The sequence below is a fragment of the Choloepus didactylus genome, chromosome 2 (genome assembly GCF_015220235.1).
Source record: "Choloepus didactylus isolate mChoDid1 chromosome 2, mChoDid1.pri, whole genome shotgun sequence".
In the NCBI taxonomy this organism is placed as follows: domain Eukaryota; kingdom Metazoa; phylum Chordata; class Mammalia; order Pilosa; family Megalonychidae; genus Choloepus; species Choloepus didactylus.
Window position 1 is genome coordinate 47,603,376 of NC_051308.1, and position 23,765 is coordinate 47,627,140.

Below are 23,765 nucleotides of genomic sequence, written 5' to 3' on the forward strand. Positions count from 1 at the left end.
TTCATTGATTTCAGCTTCTCTCTCTATTCATCCTGTATATAAAGGATTCCAGTAAAAGGATTAAGACCTACCCTGGGCCATGCCTTAAGTGAAGTAACCTCATCAAAAGGTCCTACTAACAATAGGTTTACATGTACAGGAATGGCTTCCCTTCAGCAGAAGGGAGTAGGAAATAGCAAAAGGAAATAAAAGAAATACAGAGTTGAAAGAAAGATCAGAAGTCTAGTTTTAATATAACCTTCCATTTAATGTAGGAATTTCATCTATAACAATGCTGATGGGTGGTTAAATACCTCATAAAGCACCCTATTCCATTTCTCAGTTAGTCTAGTTTGGTTTAGATAATCTGCCCTAGCATGTTTTGATTCTTCTATAAATGAATTCACTTAAAAATATTTATTGAAGATCTACTATGTAAAATATAGGAAGTTGGGATCCTTTTCTATTACAGATACTTCTTCCAGAATTTTTATATGTTTATACAATTTAACAAAATTAAATACCCTGGTTAACTATACATAATATTTTTAAAACTTAAAACTGTAACTGCGAAACAAAAACTCAGGTGCATTTTAAATAAAGCCATTTACACTAAATAAACATCAATTTGACAAAATTCAGACTGGAACTTAAAATCAGTTTATTAGCTAGAATTCTGGGCTTGGAATTTAATGATGACTCTCTAAACCACTGGTCTCATAAATCAAAATCTAAGATCAATACGAAAACTTTGTACATTTTTCTCTTTAAAAGAAAGAAATCAAAGTACTAAAAGTTCAATTTTACAAACCCAGAAATGAGATTTCTGATGGTTTAAGAAACTAGACATCCATCCTTCACTGTATAAATCCTATGGGAAGAAAAACAGGTGGTAAAGGATCAAACTTTGGCCTATTCCCTCCTTATCCCATAGGTGTGGGAGCCACCCTTCCCTGAAGAAACAGTTTCAGCTCATATGGTAGCTTTACTTAATGGGGCAAGGTTAGAAGCAGCAGGGTTCTCCCAATCTCCTTCTAGGACTCCGCTAATTGAAAAGCAGCACAAGGCTAGAATTAGAACCCAGGGTTCCAGCATGCAAGCTAAAAGAAAATATTTCTCTAAAATTATAATCTTCTATATCTCTATAAAACAGCCTCTTCAATTCAGATTCTTAATCAGAATATCTCTTTTTCTCAAATGCTGCCCCCTGCAGTAGATTTGGTTTTGCAATTGATGATTTTGAAGCTATTTTTGGAGCAGGTACCGAAGTTTTGGAAAAAGTTTCAAAGCATTCTGTGTTGTAACTTCTACAACTTCTTCCACTGAGATCCCTTTCTCCTGGGCAATATATTCTGCTGAAATGGAAATGTTCTGTGGCTCATTTCGGACCTGAAACAGAGCAAAGCAGATGCTAAAACAAACTTGACACCCAAGGGAAGCAAATCCTCGGAGTTTGCAGATAAAAAAGAAGAAAATCAGTTGGAAAAACAACTGATGAGCTTTTTTATTTTTATTTTTATTAAATGGGGGGCAAGGGGAAGTGAGGCCCCTAAACATCAGCTAAAAGCTGTGGCTGCATTGCTGATTGTAAGTGCATGCTACTCCTGGAAAGAACCCCAGAATATTAGCACATGAAGCAGTCTGCACATAATGAACAATCAGTGACCTGCCTAATGCATTAACTGTCCTTCGTTTTGAAGCTTAAATAAGTGCTTGTAAAGGTTGCTGCTCTGCTCCTTGGCCTCTTCACCTAACAAGCTACATTATGGTTTAATTCAAAAAATGCTATCATGCATTTGAAAAACTAAACAGACTTTGTACTGGTATTTCACCAATTCAAAGGCACAGTTATTTTGCTATTTTAATATCTCTGAAATTGATATATGGCATAGTATAACCAGCAGTGTTTTTTCTCTTTTTTAAAGGTCATAGAACAATAGTACATATACAGTGACATTGAGATTTGATGAAATGTATTGTCATTTTTGTTATTAATAAGTATCTAACTCAGGATGATAATATTCAAAGGAATAAAATTACTGATATGGTAAAAAAATAACCTTGGTAATATAGCCTAAGAAAACAATGAAGAATATGCAAAAACATTTATATTCAAATTTTTTTTTAATACTGTGGGAAATACTGGAAACAACCTAAATGACCAATATCAAGTTAACTACATTATGGTATATTCACATTCTACAATCTTATACAGTTATTAAACATGATGAAAAAATATATTTACTGATATAAACAAGTGTTTATCACATAAAAGCAAATCATGAAATATGTTCAGGCTAATCCTAATTCTATAAAATACGTATGTATATACATATATGAATATAAAAATGTCTAGAAGGATGTAAGTTTGCATTCATTTAGTGCTGACTGTAGGCCATCTTTAATCTAAGCTTTTCAGGGAATTTTTCATTTAATTCTCAAAATAGCTCTATGAGATAGGTACTATTATTATTAACATCCCTTTTATAGATGAGAAGGGATCCTAAACAGCTAGTAAGGAGACTGGCTGAGGTTTAAACTTGAGCAACCTGACTTCAGAGTTTATGTTCTTAACCACTGTACTATAGTGGTAAACTGTGGGAGGTAGATGGTTTTATTTCCTTGTTTATGATTTTTTGTGTTTTCTAATTTTCTAGAACAAAAATATTTTACTTGTTTAATAAAAAAGCATAACTGGCTAAAAAATTCATTCAGTCAATAAATATTTATTGAGAATCTACTATGTGCAAGGCACTACGCCAGAAACATAATTTTTGTCAAATCAATTAAATATAAATATGACAGCACTAAAAATTCAATCCTGTTTAGGGAGAAAAATGCTAGGTCATTTTCCTTTCATTTGACACTAATTAAGAAAGCAATTTTGTAACATTTTGTCCTATACCCAAAAAAAAATTACTGGAGATGTGATCTTCTACTTTCTCATTCCTCTGTTCTTTACAATCATTCTGATTAATGACAAGATGTAATTAATTAGGCATTAATTAGAAAAATTCACATTGCAACAAAAACCTCTTAATCTTGAGTACCTGTTCTCTGAATGTGGCAAGCACGGAGACACAGATCTAATGGGCAGTCAGAGGCACTTATTAAGCTATTCATTAATAGCTAGTGGGTAGTGGAGACAGGGTTTAAACCCAGGTCTTTCTGACTCCAGACACGATGCTTTTTACTATATTGCTCTGGCTTTCATTAATACGAATATTAGGACATGTCCCACATCAAATTACACTCTTTGGAGCTTAATAGCTATACTTAGAAAAAAACTGAAATCAAGTTATTATAACCCCTCAATCTAGCATTATAATAGGATTCCATTGCATTTATATTATAATGGGAAACACAGTGAAATTAGAATAGCTTAAAGCAGAAGATACAATCTAAATTTATAATGTAGAATTGGGAATTCATTTACCTGTTTTTCTGGTCCTAGTGCAGGTGAGTCTGTTTCTAAGCATATAGAAGTTAAAGGTAACTGTTTCACAAGTTTCTGCTTCTTGGAGAAAAAAAAGATTAATATATTTAAACACAAGAAATAAAGATAAAATTATAAAAGCAAATTAAATCCAAAGCAAGAAGAAGGAACGAAATAATAAAGAGATGAAATCAATGAAATTGAAAAGAGAAAAAATTATAGAATCACAGAAACCAAAAGTTCTTTGAAAAGACCACTGATAAACCTCTAGTCAGACTAATAAACAAAAAAGAGAAGACACAAATCAGATATCATTCTGTATCTTTTAAAGAAATTTAATTGAAAATTAAACATCTTACATCAAAGAAAACTTTAGGTCCAGCTGGCTTTACTGATGAATACTACCAAATACTTGAGGGCGAAATAATACTAATTCTACATAAACTCTTCTAGAAAAAAAAAAAAGGAGGAGTGAACTCTTTTTATCTTATATTTTATGGCCATCATTATCCTGATACCAAAACAAGACAAAAAAAATTGTAAAAAAAAAAAGAAGAAAACTACAGACCAATATTCCTCATGAGCATAGACATAAAAATCCTTAACAAATATTAGCAAACTGAATCCAGCAATATATAGAGAGTAATACATCATGACAAAGTAGAATTCATCCCAGGAATGCAGGAATGCAGGGTTGGTTCAACACTAAATTATCAATCAATGTAATTAACCTGATAACATCAGGTCATACAAAGAAAAACCACATGATCAATCACCTCAGCGCAGAAAAAGCATTTGACAAAATCCAACATCTAACTATTTCTGATAAAAACGCTCAGCAAACTAGATATAGAAGGAACTTCCTTAACCTAATAAAACATATCTATAGAAACCTACAGCTAGTATCATACTTTATGGTGAAAGAATGAATGCTTTCTCCCTAAGATCAGGAAAAAGGCAAAGATGCCCAGTTTCACTATTTATATTCAACTCTGTACCAGTGATTGTACCCAATTCAATAAAGCAAGAAAAAGAAATAAAGAGTACACATATTGGAAAGGCAAAAGTAAAACTGTCTTTACTCATAGATGACATGATCAACCATGTAAAAAATGCTAAGGACTCTGTAAAACCCTACTAGAACTAAAAATGAATTTAGCAAGGTTACTTGAAAAATCAACTGTATTTCTATATTACTAGCAATGAATAAATGGTAACAAGTTTAAAAGCCAATATCATTTACAGCATCAAAAATAAAAAATACATAGTGATAAATTTAACCAAATATATAAGATTTGTAGTATGCTGAAAACCACAAAACAATGAGAGAAATCAAAGAAGTAAAAAAAAACAGAGAGATATACCACATTAATGACAATTCTCACCAAACTGATCCATAGATTCAAGGCAATTTATTTTAGAAAAAAGTGCCAAAGTAATTCAAGAAAGGATAGTATTTTTTAAAATGGTACGGATAGTGCACATCTATAGGTCAAAAAATGAATCTTGACTCATACCTTGCATCATATACAAAATGGATTACAGACATAAAGGTAAAAACTAAATCTATAAACTTCTAGGGAAAAAAACAAAAGAAAATCTTTGTGAACTTGGTTAAGCAGATTTCATAGACATGACACCAAAAGCAAGAACCACTAAAGAAAAAAACTGATAGATCAAAGTTCACCAAAATTAAAAACCTCTCTTTGAAAGACACTGTTAAGAAAATTAAAGATTGGGAGAAAATATCTGCAAAACACATAGCAGAAAAAGGACTTATATCCAGAATATATCAAGAATAATGCTAACTCAATAATAAGAAAATGTCCCAATTAAAAGGGGGGGGCAGATTTGAATGGAACTTCACTCAAGAAACGGTATAGATGTTTGGATGGTAAGTAAGCACATGAAAAGATGTTTAACATCATTAGTTACTTAGGAAAAACAAATGAAAGCCACAATGTATGATGACTATATAGATATTAGAATGGCTAAAATTTTAAAAACAGTATCACACCAAGTGATAGAAAGGATTCAGAACTTTTACACATTGCTGGTGGGAACTCAAAATGGTACAGCTTCTTATAGAGGTAAACATACACTTGCCATATGATGCAGCAATACCTAGGTATTAATGCCTGAGAAATGAAAACGTATGTCCAAACACCTGTACACTCATGTTTATGGCAGCTCTATTTATAATAGCCCCAAATGAAAAACAACCCAAATGTTCATCACCTGGTAAAGAGATAAAGCAGTAGCGTATCCACACAATGAATATTACTCAGCAATCAAAACTAATGAACTACTTATACAGGAAACAACATGAATGAATCCAAAAGCATTAAGCTAAGTAAAAGAAGCCAGATTCAAAGGCCTACATGTTACATGATTCCATTTATAAGACATTCCGGAAAAGGCAAAACTATAGGGACAGGAATCAGATCAGGTTGCCAGGGGCTGCAGATGGAGGGAGAGGACTGACCAGAAAAGTGCACAAAGCAACTTTTAGGGATGATGGAAATATTCTATTATCTTGAATGTGGTGATGGTAACACGACAGTACACATTTGTTAAAATTCACAGAATTGTATACCTAAAAAAGGGTGAAATCATTACATGTAAATTCCTTAAAAAACCAGACGTAAAAAACTACAATTAAAAAAAAAAAACCCATAAAACAGATAAATGATTGCTAATGGAGAGATTTTTTTATAATTCAATTCTATACTTTCTTTACTCATATTAGTTTTTGAATTCTGGTACAAAATTTACTGTATTTCAGTGACGTGTATCCCAATTACAGAAATGATAAAATATTTAAAAAATCAGTATTTAAAAATTGGCCAAATATGGTACATTAACTAAGAAGAATTGATTTTTGCATTTTTAGTCAGCTGTAATTCATATACCAAAATATTTTCCCTTTTAAGGTGTATAATTCGATAGTTTTTAGTATCTTCTCAAGACTGTGAAGCCATTACCACTATCTAATCCCAGGATATTTTCATCATCTCAAAAAGAAACTCCATACCCATCAGAATTCATTCCACACTGTCCCCACCTCCTAGTAACCACCAATCGGCTTTCTCTCTCTACAGATTTACCTCTTTTACACATCTCATATGAATGGAATCATACAATATGTGGCCTTTTGTGTCTGGTGTCTTTTACTTAGCATGTTTTCAAGGTTCATCCATGTTGTAGCATGAATCAGTACTTAATTTCTCTTTATGGCTGAAGAGTTCCATTGTATAGTTATGCCACATTTTGATGGACTTGGGGGTCATATCCACTTTCTGGCTATTATGAATAATGCTGCTATAAACATTTGTTAACAAGTTTTTGTGTGGACATATATTTTCAGTTCTCTTGGTTGTATACCTAGGAGTGGCATTGTTTGGTCATGTGGTAATTTTATGCTTAATTTTTTGAGGAACTGCCAAATTGTTTTCCAAAGCTGCTGCAATATTTACATTCCCTTCAGCAATGAATGAGGGTTCCAATTACTCCATGTCCTCATCAACTCTTGTTATTGCCTGTATTTCTGGTTATAACCATTCTAGTGTAAAGTGGTGTCTATTGTGGTTTTGGTTTGTATTTCCCTAATGATCAGTGATACTGAGCATCTTTTCATATGCTTATTGGTCATTTATACATTTTCTTCAGAGAAACGTCTATTCAAATCCTTTGCCCGTTTTTAAATTGAGTTATTTGTCTTTTTTTGTTGAGTTATAATGGTTCTTTATATTCTGGATACTAGATCTTTACCAGACACATATTCTGCAAATATTTTCTCCCATTCTCTTGGCTGACTTTTTACCTTCTTGATGGTGCCCTTTGAAGTACAAATGCTCGTAATTTTGATGATGTCAATTTACCTATTTTTCCTTTGATTGTGCTTTTGGTGTCATATCTAAGAAACTATTGCCTAATCTGAGGTTATGAAGATTTATACCTATTTTCTTCTAAGAATTTTATAGTTTTGGCTCTTACATTTATGTCTTTGATCTGTTTTGAGCTAATTTTATATGTGGTGTGAGGCAGGGACTAAGACTAATTTTTGTAATGCAACTAGAATGGTATAGCAAGTATATAATAAAAGTGCTTACTTTCAAGTATATTTCACAAAGTGTCAGATGGGGTTTAATGAAAAAATTTACCTGTCCACTTCTTATGACAGAAGGAGGAATTGAGAAGAAGTACCCAGCTCTTACTCCTTCCATAGCTACAGATGGCCGACCGTCAAATGCATGCAGCAGCACCTTGTCAGCACCTCTCAAAAATTAAAAATAAATAAGAGTTTAAGTTCCATTTTATTTCCTTAACAAGAGGCTTTTCCACTAATCAAGTGGAGATTTCAAGCGAATGTTGGTCATTATAACATAAAAATAAGGTTCTATGACTCCTAAAATTTAGATAAAGGTACAGTGTCCAAACAGTAGTACAAAAATACAGTAAATTCTTAATCTTCAACAGTCTGGCAGTTCCTCAGAAAGCTAAGTATAGAATTACCAAATGACCCGGCAATCCCAGGTCTGTTAAAGAAATGAAATGAAAGCAGGGACTTAAACAGATATTTGCACACTGATGTTCATAGTGGCATTATTCATAATTGCCAAAAGATGGAAACAATCCATGTGTCCATCAGCCAATGAATGGATAAACAAAATGTTGTATATACATACAATGGAATATTATTCAGCAGTAAAAAGGAATGAAGTTCTGATTCATGTGACAACATGGATGAACCTTGAAGACATCATGTTGAGTGAAATAAGCCAGACACAAAAGGACAAATCTAGTATGATCTCACTGATGGGAAATAATTAGAATAAGCAAACTCATACAGTCAGCATTTAGAATACAGGTTACTAGGGACTGGGTTGGGGGTAGGGAATGGAGAGTTAATGCTTAAATTGTATAGTATTTCTATTGCGGTTGATTACAAAATTTTGGAAATGAATGGGGGTGATGGTAGCACAATATTATGAATGTAATTAACAGTACTGAACTATATATGTGAATGTAGTTAAAAGGGGAAATTTTAGACTATATTTTACTAGAAAAAAAATCAAAAGAAAAAACATAGGACTGTATACACCAGTGAATCTTATTATAAATGATGGATTATAGTACAACTATATAACCATTCTATCATAAAAATTCTTAATCTACAGAATAAAATTGTTAAAAGAACATTGAAACACAAACTTTTAAACAATTATTTAAACTTCCTGTACCATGACACCTTTTCCAGAAGTTTGAGCTGTCAAATTACTGTTCATTACTAGAGGCTTTTACGCAGTCAAATTGATTTTCCTAACAGGAATTCTAATGGAAGAAGTAAGAGGAGAGCTAAATGACTCACAAATTCAATAATCACAGTTGGCTTCACAAAACTACCTCCAGTCCTTAAAGGATACCTGCTCAGACTGCATAAAAATCATGTTTTCAGTGATTGCAGAAGGGTTCAATACTGAGAAGTACAATGCTTTCTATTTGCAAGCAATTGCACTTACTTCATTTGACAGTGTTTTTTCCAAAAGGTAAGTACACACATGCACACATGTAGTGCTTGTTAAAGTTTTGTCGGTTTTCTGTATGTGTATACTGAGTCTCAACACAAAGCATATCTTACTGAGGGTGGTACCTTAAAAATTTTGAAAAATAATGCTATAAGATAAATTTTTACTTTAGGAATCTGGTAAAAACAACATTGCATTTAATGTATGATGGACACAATCTATATAATACCATTTTGCAAAGCAGCAGTCAGAAAACATGCAAAAGAATTACCCAATGTGATTTCTGTCATTCTTTGCCCTATTTTTAACTCCCCCTTATTAATCAGCTAGCTAAGATGATTAAAAAATCAGAGATGCTAAATTTTTAATTAGAGAATATAAATTATTTGAACCAATTTTTCATTTGTTCTATCCTAGCCTAATGAATATAATTACACAGATAATCTTGTATATAACAATCTGACTTGCAAAATCACCTTAGTTGATTGCCACCTCCATTTCTGTTCCATTCCCTTTCCTTTAAGAAATCAAATTAAAGCACTGCTTGCTCTATAAGGCTATAGACTGGAACTGTCACACTTAAACATAAGGCATATTTCTCTCAGGAACCTGATTACCTTGCTCATGGAGGAGACTGATGGTGGGTCTTCCAGCTGAGCGTGAGTGAACATTTCTATTTAAAAACAAAAAATTCCTTTTAGTACTTATATCTGAACATATTATTTGTGTTCTATGGAAATAATTCAGAGACAAAGAAATGTGGAGCTCCATTTTAGGAGGACCTCTTTGATCATTAATTTGTTCTATAGTTATTAACATAGAAAGATGATTAACCTACAAAGGCAAATTTAGTCTTTTGGCTAATTGGACCTGTCTGATTAGCACTTGTCGCTGCTCTTCCTTCTGTTCATCAGTCCTGGCAAATCTGGGGGAGAAATCTAGCCCAACCTATAACAGAGAAATAAAAGAGAATTACGTGAGATAGTTTAATGAATCCCAAAAGAGATGCTACAGATTAATGCTGCCCAACAGAAATTTAATGTGAGCCACAAATGCATCACATATATAACTTTACATTTTCTAGCAGTGACATTAAAAATATTAACCAGAAATAGATGAAATTAATATTACTAATATATCTTATTTAACCCAATATATATAAATTATTATTTCAACATGTAACCAATATATATAAAATTATTGAGTTATTTTCATTATTTTTTTTGGTACTAAGTCTTTGAAATTCATGCTGTTTTATACACTTACAGCACATTTCAACTCGGACCAATCACATTTCAAGTGCTTAACAGCACTTTTGGCATGCATTACCTTATCTATATTCTCAGTGTATGTGTTATTCTTATCTTATAACTTTAATTAGAAATGAATTTATTATAAAGTGATAAAAATATTTCACAATTGTAATTTAAATAAGTATTCTTTAATTAAACTCTAGCCTATTCAAAGTTTGTTTCTAAATTAAGAAGCATTCTACACACTATTTTAATTAACCAGAAATGACCCAGATTTAAATGAGGAAAAAAAAAAAGCATAGTATACAGAAATTCTATTAAAGTAGTTTACTCCCATTAAGATAAGCCTATGGTGAGACTTTCTATTGTTTCATCCTCAAGCTCTTTTGCTTACTGAGGAAGTACCAATAAATTATTATTCAGCCAAACAGGATAAATATAATTATCCTATGTCAATTATAATCACCAATACTGAACAAAGGATTATTTTCATACATCATATAAAGATCTCGACTGGAAGTCATTTGATCAGGTAACAGGTGTTTACCTCTCCAATTGCCAACAACTGATCCTTATAACGCTCGATAATAGGCAAAGCTTGATCCAAATCCTGGAAGATTAAAAAAAGTAAATTTTTTAAAATGGGAGGAGAAGGGAACTAATACTTCACGAGCACCTATTATTTGCCAGGCCTAGGCTATCCTGGGTGCTTTACTTACATTTAATCCTGTTAATCATTTGAGAACTAGGAATAGTAATACTTCTATAACAGTTTGTATCTCTATCTGGAAATTCAAGGAGAGACATATCCTAAGATATGCCTATTCAGGCTACAAGAAAATGACTTTCTAATGAAGATTTGCTTAAATACCTCCTTCTGTTGAAAATGCTTTTTCTGGCATTTAGGAGGATCAATTTGGATTTCCTAGAATAGCTGAACAAGAAAGAGAGAAGACAGCCACCAAGTAGTAACCTTTGCAAGTGAGTGTTTGAGAGCGCACTGTTGGGTTCTTCTTAGGGTACTAATGGTTTGTGAGTTCAAAACACTGATAATGCATTGTTTCATTGATTTCTTTTGTCTTTATAGTCCTGCTTGACCTATTTTTGACATAAAAGTTCAACAAGACAAAAAATGAATATCATATATATGCTTTTTAACTATTGAAGTAAGAGGTACCATTAATTTCAAGGCAGGGGAAAGACAAACATATGGAAAATTGCTACAAGATACCTTCTAACCATGAACAAAAAAAGAAAAACTAGATAAATTGAACTTCATCAAAATTAAAAACCTCTGTGCTTCTAAGGACTTGATCAAGAAAATGAACAAATTACAGAATGGGAGAACATATTTGGAAACCCTATATCTGATAAGGGTTTAATACATGGAATGTATAAAGAAGTCCTACAGTCCTACAACCCAACAACAAAAAGAAAAAAACTTAACTTTAAAATGGGAAAAGGGCGTCAATAGACATTTCTCCAAAGAAGACTATTATTTCATGGCCAATAAGCACATAAAAAGATGCTCAATATCATTAGCCATTAGGAAAATGCAAGTCAAACCCACAATGTGATACTACCTCACATCCAATAGAATGGCTACTATTCAAAAACAGAAAGAAAACAAAAGCTGGTAAGGATGCAGAGAAACAGGAACCCTTGTTCATTGTTGGTGGGAATGTAAAATGGTAAAGCTGCTGTGGAAAACAGTTTGGCAATTCCTCAAAAAGTTAAATTTAGGATTACCATGTGACTCAGTAATCCCTTTTTAGGTAAATACTCAAATGAATTAAAAACAGGGACTTGAACAGATATTTATATACCAATGTTCATAGCAGCAATATTCACAGTAGCCAAAAAGTGGAAGCAACTCAAGTGTCCATCAACAGATGAATGGATAAACAAAATGTGGCAAATACACACAATGGAATCTTCCTCAGTTGTAAAAAAGAATGAAATTCTGATACATGCAACAACATGGATGAATCTTGACATGTTGAGTGACATAATTCAGACACAAAAGGATAAATATTGTATTATTTCACTTACACGAAATAACTATAATACAAAAATTTATAGAGACAGAATGTGGATTACAAGTTACCAGGTGTTGGTGTGGGGAGGAATGGTGAGTCAATGCTTAGTGGGTGCAGAGTTTCCGTTTGGAATGATGGAGAAGTTTTGGTAATGGATGGTGCTGATGGTAGCACAACATTGTGAATTAATTAATGCCATTAAATTCTATGGTTAAATGGGAAATTTTATGTTGTACATATTACTACCATTTAAAGATAAATAAATAAATAATCTTAATCTACTTTGAGGATTTTAGTTTCACGATATGTAGACTGCAAGGTACTTCTCCTGGGGATAATCAGAACAAGAGAGACTTAAGAAAAGGAAGTAAAGCAGATGGCAGAGGAAAAGAAGATTTTATAACTATGTCTTAAGACAGAGAAAAGAAGATGAGCGAGAGTAAATAAAGGCCTTAGTAATATATTCTCCTGGATTCTATTAAAAGGAATTAATATTATCATGAGAAGCTAAGAGTACAAAACCTTGGATATCAGAGAAGCTGTCTGACAGCAAGCTGAGTAGGTTAAATAGGATCAGGCAAAGCTTTTTCCACATCAAACATCCAAACTATTCTGGGTCTCTGGGACCACAGAGGGACTGGGGAAGTGGGAGGCAGCACCCAGATGCTTGACATTTAAAAAGTCATAGACCACACTCCACTTTGTCTAGTTTATGGATGGATGAGTAGAAAAATAGGGGAAGGAAACAAACAGACAAAGGTACCCAGTGTTCTTTTTTACTTCAATTGCTCTTTTTCACTTTAATTATTATTCTTGTTATTTTTGTGTGTGTGCTAATGAAGGTGTCAGGGATTGATTTAGGTGATGAATGTACAACTATGTAATGGTACTGTGAACAATCGAAAGTACAATTTGTTTTGTATGACTGCGTGGTATGTGAATATATCTCAGTAAAATGAAGATTAAAAAAAAAAAGTCATAGAAAGAAACTGCGCATTTGGGTGAAAACCAGACAGAGGAAAAAAAATGCCTCTTAAAATATGTATTATCTATGAAAAAAACAAAACAAATTTACACAGAGATTATTCAAACTACTAATGAAATGGATCTGAAAATTTCTGGAAAGTCAAGGATGGTAATTAGAAATTAACAGAATATAATTCCTATCAATAATTTAATATGTGTAAATGTATTTATCTATGTATTTTATCATTTTATTTTAGAATATGTAAAAATATTTATAAGGAACTTCATAGGTTTATTTCTGACCTTGGTTATCCTATTCACACTTCCCCTATAAGGTTTCAAGTTCCCTAAAAGCTAATAGTCTTATTAGGGGGATTTTCAAGATCCTACACTCTACGATTAGAGGTAATACTACTATATTATTATTCTTGATTTACAAATTAGGAAATTGAGACTTGGTGAATTTAAGTAACTTGCCACAGATCAGAGAAGCAGTAGACCAAGTCTCTCTGACTTCAAAGCCCATGCTATTTCCACCATGTTTTTGAAAGGAGGTAGGGACAGAAAAAAGGAGGTAGGGACAGAAAAAGGGAGGGAGGGAGAAAGAAGGAGAGATTTATTCTGAATGATTTTAAATAATTACAATAGATTTTAAATTAAAGAAAATGTTTAGTTTTCAGAACCTTTAGAATAAGAGTCGGGTAAGTAACAAAAATGAGTGAAGTGGGAGAGTAGCAAACTGGAGAGGGCATGGGGTCAGCAGATTGTGGTCAGTGAATTGTGGTTCACAGTAGTATCTCCAGTGCCTAAACCTTGTCTGGTAATGATATATAGTAAATAAATTAATTCTTAAATATGCTTAAAGAGTTGTATGATGCTAGGTAATTCTTCATTTTAAAAACCAAGTCAATTTAATGAATGCTTACTACATACCCAACTTTGTATCACATATTATGGAGGGTCCTAAGGTTGCAATAAGGTAAATAGTTCCTGCTTTAAAGGCATTTATAATCTAGTAAGTATGGAAAAGAAACCGTGGTTTGGACTACAAATGCAATAACAATAGAACAGAAATAACTCAGCTTATCACTAGCCTACTCCAAAGGGATATTGTGATATTTGGCAAGTTCAGTCTGCTATAAATTGTTGGTACTTTAATTATTTTTGTAAGTTATACAGTCCTATCAGTTCTACATTCAAAATATATGCCACGTATCCATCCACTTCTCGTCACCTCCACTGCTGTTACTCTGGTCCAATCCTACATTGGTTCTCACATGGACTATCACAATAGCTTACCTATTCTCCCTTCTTCCCTTTTTGCCCTCCTCAAAATTCATTCTTCACACTACAGCCAAGGGAATTTTTTTTAAAGCAGTTTACTGAGATATATTTACATTCCCTGCAATTCATCCAAGGTGTACAGTCAATGGCTTTTAGTATACTAACAAAGTTGTGCATTCATCACCCCAATCAAGTTTAGAACATTTTCATTACTACAAAAATAAAAATCCCATATCCTTTAACAGTCACCTCTCAATCCCTGTATCCTTCCTCAGCCCTACATAACCACTAATCTAATTCTATCTCTATAGATTTATTTATATTAGAGAATACCAAAATATCACTGTTAACTATAGTCCATAGTTTGCATTAGGTGTATTTTTTCCCATATACCACCCTATTATTAACACCTTGTACTAGAGACGTACATTTGTTATAGTTCACGAAAGAACATTCTTATATTTGTACTATTAACCATGGTCATCATCCACAAAGGGTTCACTATGTTAGACAGTCCCGTTTTATCCTCTAGCTTTCCTTCTAGTGATGCACAACCTAAATCTACCCCTCTCATCCACATTCACACACTCAAGGTAATGTACTAGCATCACCCTTATCCATTTGCCAAGGGAATCTTTTTGAAACACAAATCACATCCTGTCATTCCCTACTTTAAATCCTTCACTGCCTGTAAACTAAAATCTAACAAGACCTTTTATGAGGTGATACCTGCCCAATCCCTCTGACCTCATCACTATCTCCCCAGCCTCCTCTAGCCACACCAACCTCATTTCTGTTTGTTGACCTCTTCAAGTTTGTTCCTACCTTAGGAACTTTGGTGGTTTGTTGTTTCCTTTGTCTACAACACTCTGACCCTTGTCTTTGTGTGGCCAGCTCTATTGTAGTGTCCAGGTAGTAGCTCTAATGTTAGTGCCTGACTACACAATCTAAAAACCAACACCCACAATCTCTCTCACATAATCTTGTTTTATTGTCTTCAAAGCACCTAGTGCTAGCTAAAGTTTTCCTGTTCATGTATCTAACTGTTAATTGTCTGTTTCCCCCATCTAGAACTTAGCTTCCATGAGAGAAATCTTATTCACTGTAGGATTTATAGTGCTTAGAGCAGTACTGGGCATGCAGCAGGTGGTCAGTAAATACTTCTTGATTGAGTGATTAAATGAATGCTTATTAGTGTATATCTCTACATAAGTGAAAGAAGTGCTGTGTTGCTGTGATCTCCAACATTTAGGGAATTCTATCTCTTTGGCAATTTAGCTAATTTTACCATACTCAACAACTAAGGAGAGCTACAGGATAAGTGCTTAGTTTTACCTGATGGAAATTAAAACTAATTTTTTATTTAAAATAAGCACAGCCACATGGGGTTTGGTAATGTAGGAACAGAGATTCATTATTATAAAAAATGACAGCCCCCATACCTTAATTTATTTATAGGTAACAAAGAGCCATCACTTCTTCAAAATGGGGTATCAACCTTTGAAAATGTAATACAGCACTCAAGAATTTGTGCATCCTCCTATGCTGAGTCAGGAGAAATTTGGAAATATAAGACATGTTGACTACTGTGATCAGCAAAACCTTATGGGCAACCTTTATTTTTTAAGGAAGGTGTAAAATCAATGCAGTTTAATAGATTGAGAGCATAGATGCCACAATGGTTCTATGGTCAAAGATACTATTTACTGGAATGCATCTGTTCCCTTATGGTGCTGTACCTAAGAATGCGATTTTCTCTTTTTCTAGATAGTCTATCACTATTTTTTTTTTTTTTTGGTCAAATACGCAACATGACAAAAATGTGAAAAGTCATACATAATTCCACCAGATCATCATAGCTACTATCATTTTTGTATTTTTCTCTTCAGTCTTTTCCTTATAGAATATATTTTTACATAGTTATCATTCATAGTAAATAGACCATTTGGCATCCTACTTTTCTTCCTGTATTATACTGTAGACATTTTCCATGTTGCTACACAAACCTTATAATCCTCATTTTTAAAAAATGCATTACATTTAACACACTACAAGTCAACTAATGATTAATCATTATTAAGTAATAATATTAATATTAGATTAATAAATACTAGATAAATAAACTAATGATTATTTTATTTCTTAATCTCTACACTGTTTCCACTTTTCCTCTCAATAATACTGCAATAAACATCTTTATGAAAGAAGGTAGTGTTTTTTGACTTTTGGATTATTTACTTAGGAAAAAATTAGAAAAAGAAGAATTATGGAGTCAAAAGGTATTACCATTTTATATGATTCTTCTTACATAAGTCTGTTACCTTTAATGTGACACTTCTTTGGTCTTCTGGTGAGAGTCCCTGAACTGGATGAACACCCAAGCATGGCAAGATAAACCCATTGTACCTACAAATGTGGAAGAAATTGAGCAGGAATAGTAGATTAGTAGACTACAATTCTGAAGAACAAGTAGAAAATACTTTTTAGGACTATGTTAATGTGCTTTTTCTTCTCATTCTTTTTAAAAAACAGATGACCTTTAGGCCCCACTCCATTCAAGATGGCAGAGTGAGAAGCTTTAGGGCTCTTCCCCCCCACAGAAGATTTGAACAACCAGCAAGAACTGGCAGAAACATCTTTCTCAATGCTCCAGAAAACAGTTAAAAGTTTGAAGAAACAGAGCAAGTGCTGAATCTAGAAAAAAGCTACTTAAAAGTGGTAGGCTCTTGTGAGGCCCTGGGTGGCCCATCCCCTATCCTCACTAGCTTGGCATGGAGCTGGCCCACACATGGGTCCCTGGTCCCAATTCCAGAGGGAGCAGAAAGACCCTTATGGACATACTGGAAGCGTGTATGTCGGATACAGTCTGACTGGTGGCAGCCCAAGGGACTGAACCAGGATACCTGTTGCAGGCTCGTCATCCCAGAACTTGCCCTGCCAGGAAAAGCGGTTCACAGAACTCTCCTAGAGAATGCTGTAGTAGAGGAGACAAGGTAGCGGCTTCCTAGGACAAGAGATTGCTGGCTGCAAGACACACAATGCAGTGCCAGGATTGTGAGGGAATTGTTTCTTAGGGAAGAAGGGACATTTGTATCTGTATAAATGGGGGAATTCCTAGGGCTACATACACATTTCCAAGGCAAGATACATGTGCAGAAAAGACCAGGGAGGGCTGTATGCCCTGGCCTGGAGCTATTCTCTAAACATTGTATGGACAAGACCTGAAGGAAAGCACTCACATAGGTCAATCTACAAAAACTAGGAAAAGTGTTTTCTTTTTTCCCTTCCTCTGCTTTTTTAATTTTTTTGTTAGCTGCTGGCATTCAAGAAAACTGTGTCACAATGCTGGCTGGATACAAGCTTAAGGGATAGACACCTCAGAATCTAAATTTCAGAAATAATACATTAAAATATCAAAATGTCCAGGTTTCAAAAAAAGATTACAAAATATACAAATAAGCAGGAAGTGAAGGCCCATGCAAAGGAAAAGACTAAAACATTAGAAACCACCAATGACAAGAACCAAATGCGGGATAGTCCAAAGACTTTTTTTAAAAGGTCCTAAATATGCTCAAAGAACTAAAGAAAAACATAGACAAAGAACCAAAGGAAATCGGGAAAAATGACAGATTTTGTGCTTGAAGACAAAGAGAATTATTAATATAGAAATAAAAATTAAAAAAAGGAATCAAACAAAGCCAAAGACTATATTTTCGGAAATTTTAAATTCCTAGAAGGGTTCAAAAGCAGATTAGAGCTGGCAGAAGAAAGAAACAGTGAATTTGTAGATAGGACAATTGAAATCAGCCAGTCTGAGGAGCAGAAAGAAGGATGAAGAAAAACAAGCCTGAGGAACTTGTGGGATATCATCAAGGGTACCAACATACAGATTAAGGGAGTCCCAGAAGGAAAAGAAAGGGGCAGAGAAAATATTCAAAGAAATAATGGCTGAAACTTCCTAAATTTAACAAAAAATATATATTGAATATATATCCAAGAAGTTCGATGAAATTCAAATAGGATAAACCCAAATAGACCCACACTGAGACACTTTAATCAAACTGTTGAATGCCAAAACAAAGAGAAAATTCTGAAAGCTGAGAGAAGTAACAGGTCACATATAAGGGAGCCTTAATACAGTTAAGTTCCTATTTCTCATTGGAAAATATGCAGGCAAGAAGACAATGGGTTGACATATTTAAAGTGCAGAAAGCAAAAAATTGCCACCCAAGAATTCTATATCCGGCAAAAACATCTTTAAAAAATGGGGGGGGGGGGGAGATTAAGACATTCCAAGATAAACAAAAGCTGAGGTAGTTTGTCACCACTGGATAGGTCCTATAAGAGATGCTAAAGGGAGTTTGGCAGGTTGAAAGGAAAGGACAATAGATAATAGATTGAAGTGACATGAAGAAATAAGGATCTCTGGTAAGGATAATAATGGGGTAAATCTAAATGCTAGTACTATTGTTTGTACAGTGTAACTCCACTTTTTACTTCCTACTGGATCAAAAAGGCAAATGCATATAATGTAATAAGAAATTATTGGTTTTGGACTTATAATGTATAAACACATAATTTGTGACAAGAACTACATAAGGGGGGTATAAGAAAATAGTTTGTGTATACTATTGAAGTTAAGTTGGTATTAAAGCAAATGTAACTGTAATAGACTTAGGATGCTAAATTTAAGCCCCATGGTAACTACAAAGAAAATAATGGAGAATATGCAAGCTCATAGAGACAGAAAGTAGAGTACATGTTTGCCAGGGGTGGGCAGCAATGGGAATAAGAGTTAATGCAAAATGGGTATAGGAAAAAAACAAACAAAACAAACAAACAAAAACAGGTGTAGGGATTCGTTTGGGGAGATGGAAAAGTTTAGTAATGGAAGGTGGTGAGGGTACTGCAACATTGTGAATGTGATTAATCCTGCTGAATGGTGTGCTTGGAGTGATTCAAATGGGAAAGTTTATGTTGCATGTATGTTCCCACAATAAAAAATGAAAAGAAAGAGCATTAAGGAGACAAGGACAATTAAATGCAATAAATGATCCTGGATGGGATCTAACAAGGAAGAGAAAAGGCTCAAAAAGACATTATTGGGACATATGGAAAAACTGGAATATAGACAGTAAGCTTTATATCAATGTTAAATTGCTTGAACTAACTGGGTAAGATACTCATAAGATAGTCATAAGTGAATATCTTTGTTATTAGGAAATGCACATGGCAGTATCAAGTGTTCAAGGAGCATGAGGCATACAACCTACACTTAAGTGTTCAGAAAATGGATTGATAAATAAATAGCTAGACAGATGTAGACGGACTGATAGATGGACAGATAGATAAAATGATATGGCAAATGTGGCAAAATATTAAAACTGGTAGATCCGGGTATCTGGTGGGGGTTATGATGGAGTTCTCTGTATGGGGTTTGTATTATTTTTGCAACTGTCTTGTATGTTTGAAAGTATTTCAAAATAAAAAGTAAAAAAGAAAAAAAACCCCAGATATTCTTTAATAATATAAATATGACCTTATAACCACTCCTTTTAAGCAACTCTTTAAAATCTTTATTAGAAATAGCACCTTTCTGAAAGTTGCATAATCTTTTCAAATTCTCCTGAATGTTCTGCAACTGCTACAAGGGCCATAACATTGGCCTAAAACAAAAAATAGAATAGTTAGAGTCCCAGTCAACACAGATATCCAATATAATTAAATTAAATTTAAAAAGTTCTGTTAATTTTAGTTATTCTTGCTCACCCATGCTCCAGCAATATAATAATATCGGCTACCACTGAGTATTTGGTAGTTAGTACTTTAGGCACTATGTCCAGTGAATATAAACATTACCCCTTTTAATCTACACGACAATTCTATCAAGTACTCACTGCTATAATCCACTTTATAGATAAGGAGACAGAGTTTTGGATGGGATCAAATAACTTGCCCAAGGTCTTTAGGCCTCTGTAAATCCAAAGCCCTTGTTCCTAAGGAAAATATCACAGGGAAAGCTGGTTGTATGTAAAAATGTACGGGCATCTTTGTTGCTCAGATGTAGCCCTCTCTCTCTGGCTAAGCCAACTTGAAAGGTGAAATCACTGCCCTCCCCCCTACATGGGATCAGACACCCAGGGGAGTGAATCTCCCTGGCAACGTGGAATATGACTCCCGGGGAGGAATGTAGACCCGGCATTGTGGGACGGAGAACATCTTCTTGACCAAAAGGGCGATGTGAAAGGAAATGAAATAAGCTTCAGTGGCAGAGAGATTCCAAAAGGAGCCGAGAGGTCACTCTGGTGGGCACTCTTATGCACACTTTAGACAACCCTTTTTAGGTTCCAAAGAATTGGGGTAGCTGGTGGTGGATACCTGAAACTATCAAACTACAACCCAGAACCCATGAACCTCGAAGACAGTTGTATAAAAATGTAGCTTATGAGGGGTGACAATGGGATTGGGAAAGCCATAAGGACCACACTCCACTTTGTCTAGTTTATGGATGGATGAGTAGAAAAATAGGGTAAGGAAACAAACAGACAAAGGTACCCAGTGTTCTTTTTTAGTTCAATTGTTCTTTTTCACTCTAATTATTATTCTTGTTATTTTTGTGTGTGTGCTAATGAAGGTGTCAGGGATTGATTTAGGTGATGAATGTACAACTATGTAATGGTACTGTAAACAATCGAAAGTACGATTTGTTTTGTATGACTGCGTGGTATGTGAATATATCTCAATAAAATGAAGATAAAAAAAAAATGTACGGGCAACCACTTCTATTTCTATCACTTTCTGGGGAAACCACAGAATGCTAGTTACAGTGAATTTCATAACCATTTCCAAAATTTATATATTTTTTTCTTCAAACAAATCAAAAAATTACAGAAAATTTGTAATTTATCCAAGATCTCCAGAACGATGTGACTTTAAGAACTGACAGATGGAACAATCTGTTCCATATTGCTGGGAAACACAGTGGCTGAGAGCACAGATTTTATATTCATACTATCTAGTCTCTATCTCTTTACTAGTGGTATGTCTTTGGACTAGTGATTAATCTCAGGCCTTGGTTTCTTCATCTATAATGGGGGATGGGTGGCTATAAAATAGTAACTTCCTCAGAGGGTTGTTTTAAAACATTTAATGAGATAAAACACATAGATGACCTAGTACATAGTAAATATTCAATAAGCGCTACTTATTATTAACCACTGAAGAATCATCAACATAATATATCTAAATTTCACTTGAAATTAGTAAAACAAAACAAAAAAACAGAACTAATTATAGATACTGACTTACCTTCTTGGCTCTCTCCAACACATCATCCAGATCCTAAAATAAGTATAAGTAATCACAATTATTTTAGATGAATAAGTTAACTACTCTTTGGCTGTATTTATTGACGCAGTTGAGGCACCATAAAGAGTGACAGTAATAATAAGGAATAGTCAGTATCCAAAAGTGGAAAGCCTACACTGACCCATCTCCAGTTTACTCTTTATCTCAGTAAAATTAGGCGTCTGTTTTCACTCCACTGAAACAGAACCTGCTATTGTTAAATATAAAGGACACTTTCCTGTCCTCCTCTTACTCCATCTCTAAGCAGTGTTTGGAACCCCTTACTTGCCCAATCTTTCATTCTTAAGGTATTTTCCACTCTTGGATTCTTGCAACATCACTCCCCTTTTGCAAACACCACTCTCTCACTGGCAGCTCCTTTCTAGTCTCCTTGTCTGGCTCTCCCTCTTCTGTCTGACTTCAGAACTCTCTGCTCCTCTCTGTACTCACCTAAAGTGATCTCATCCATTTCCACGGGTTTACATTATCATCATTATGCTCATAAGCCACCCTAAAAATTTTTTTTTCTGGCCTATAATTCTTTCCTAAACTCAGGATTCACATTTTAAAATGACTATATGATATCTCCTTTTGGATGTGTGTCAGGCTGCCCAACATGTTTTAAACATAACTCCTTATTTCTCCCCACAAACCTATTTCTTCTGGCTGCCTCCCCTCAGCTTCAGTTCTCCCTTATCTCAACAATTAACAGCACCATCATCTTCTCTGCAGCTACAAACAAAAAAGTCGGAGCTATTCTTGATTTTTCCTTTACCATCGCAGAAACTATTAATTCTATATATAAAATATATCTTGACTAAATCTGCTTCTCTCAAACTCCTCTGTTACCATCATCGTAACAACTACCATAATCTGTCTATATTCTGCAAACGCCTCCTAACTGGTCTTGTAGCTTCTGCACTTGCTCTCCTCCAACCATTTGCCACTCAGCAGAAAAAAACGGCCTTAAACAGAAATCAGATCGTGTCACTCTCCTTTAAACAAACAAACAAAAAACAAAAACCCTTTAATGGATATGGCACGGTGCTTCTGGTGAAAACCAAACTCCTTACTTACCACTCTTATACCCTGCAAACCTCTCCAGTTTTGTTTCATGCCCCACTCCACCTTTCTACTTCATCAGGCTCCAGCCTTTTGGTAGCTCGAAAGTGCCAAATTCTATCCTGTCTGGGATGTGCAACCTGCCTGTTCTCCTCACCATCATACTACCAACCCCTTGGCTTGGCGGCTCCTTGTGTTTCCAGCCTCAACTTGAGCTACACCTACCTCCTAAGAGACTTGCTCACCAAAATAGACCGCGCCTTCCTCCTCTATTTTCCAAAGTAGCGGGTAAAACACTTCGTAATTCTGATTCTATGTGTATTATGCTCTTTTTGTTTGCTCCTCTCTCCCATTAGAACTGGGCACGAGGCGGAGGCCCGCGGTGTGTGGGGAGCCAGCCGGTGTTTCGCGGATGGCTTTCCAGGGAAAGTGGCCTCTTAACCAGGAGCTGAGAAGCCGATGGGGAAAACAGGCCACAGAAAAGTAGGGTGTTGGAGAATACCTGGAACTGGGAACGGCAATCAAAAGCCTTCTGAGGTTAAAGAATTTACCGCTCTACAGAAACAAAAAAAAAAATCGGAAGAGCTAAGGTTAAATAGGGAATCAGGAGCAGATCGCACGGGGCCTGAGGAGGATTTGGGGCTTTGTCCTAAAGAAGGAGAGCAAAATTCATCAGAGGGGAAAGGACAGGGCCTCCCTGTTACCCCAAGCTACGCCCTCACATACGTGGTCAAAGTCCGGGTCGGAGACATGGCAGTGGCAGTCCACCAGCCCCGCGCCCACCGCTCCCATAGTGGCCGCGGAACCCCTTGCGGCGTTTCCAGAGCCGGAACGCAGTCGCTACCTGCGCTTGTTTCCGGCCGGACTTATG

General features: G+C 34.8%; 1 protein-coding gene across 7 annotated transcripts; it reads right to left on the bottom strand.

Moving 5' to 3' along the window:
* On the bottom strand, window positions 1–23,730 carry TATDN3 (TatD DNase domain containing 3). 7 transcript variants are annotated; one of them, XM_037824225.1, is made up of 11 exons: window positions 23,621–23,730; window positions 21,794–21,826; window positions 20,383–20,481; window positions 20,078–20,151; window positions 16,807–16,891; window positions 10,744–10,806; window positions 9,782–9,891; window positions 9,561–9,616; window positions 7,579–7,691; window positions 3,416–3,493; window positions 1–1,368 (listed from the first exon to the last, which is right to left on the bottom strand). In XM_037824225.1, the coding sequence occupies exons 1-11, from the start codon at window positions 23,684–23,686 to the stop codon at window positions 1,225–1,227; spliced, it is 921 nt and encodes a 306-aa protein (XP_037680153.1). In that variant the 5' UTR covers window positions 23,687–23,730; the 3' UTR covers window positions 1–1,224. The 7 variants fall into 7 exon arrangements, with proteins under 7 accessions (XP_037680153.1, XP_037680143.1, XP_037680170.1 ...); XM_037824215.1 differs by having other exon boundaries at window positions 3,416–3,496; XM_037824242.1 differs by lacking the exon at window positions 20,383–20,481.
* Window positions 23,731–23,765: the final 35 nt, after the last annotated feature.

Excerpts from the sequence above, each read along its gene's own strand:
- TATDN3 (XM_037824215.1), bottom strand. The coding sequence starts at position 23,686 with ATGGGAGCGGTGGGCGCGGGGCTGGTGGACTGCCACTGCCATGTCTCC. Across the intron at positions 21,827-23,620 it reads CCGACCCGGACTTTGACCAC|GATCTGGATGATGTGTTGGA; the intron begins GTATGTGAGGGC and ends TACTTATTTTAG. Across the intron at positions 20,152-20,382 it reads CTATAAAGTGGATTATAGCA|GCCAATGTTATGGCCCTTGT; the intron begins GTGAGTACTTGA and ends TTTTTGTTTTAG.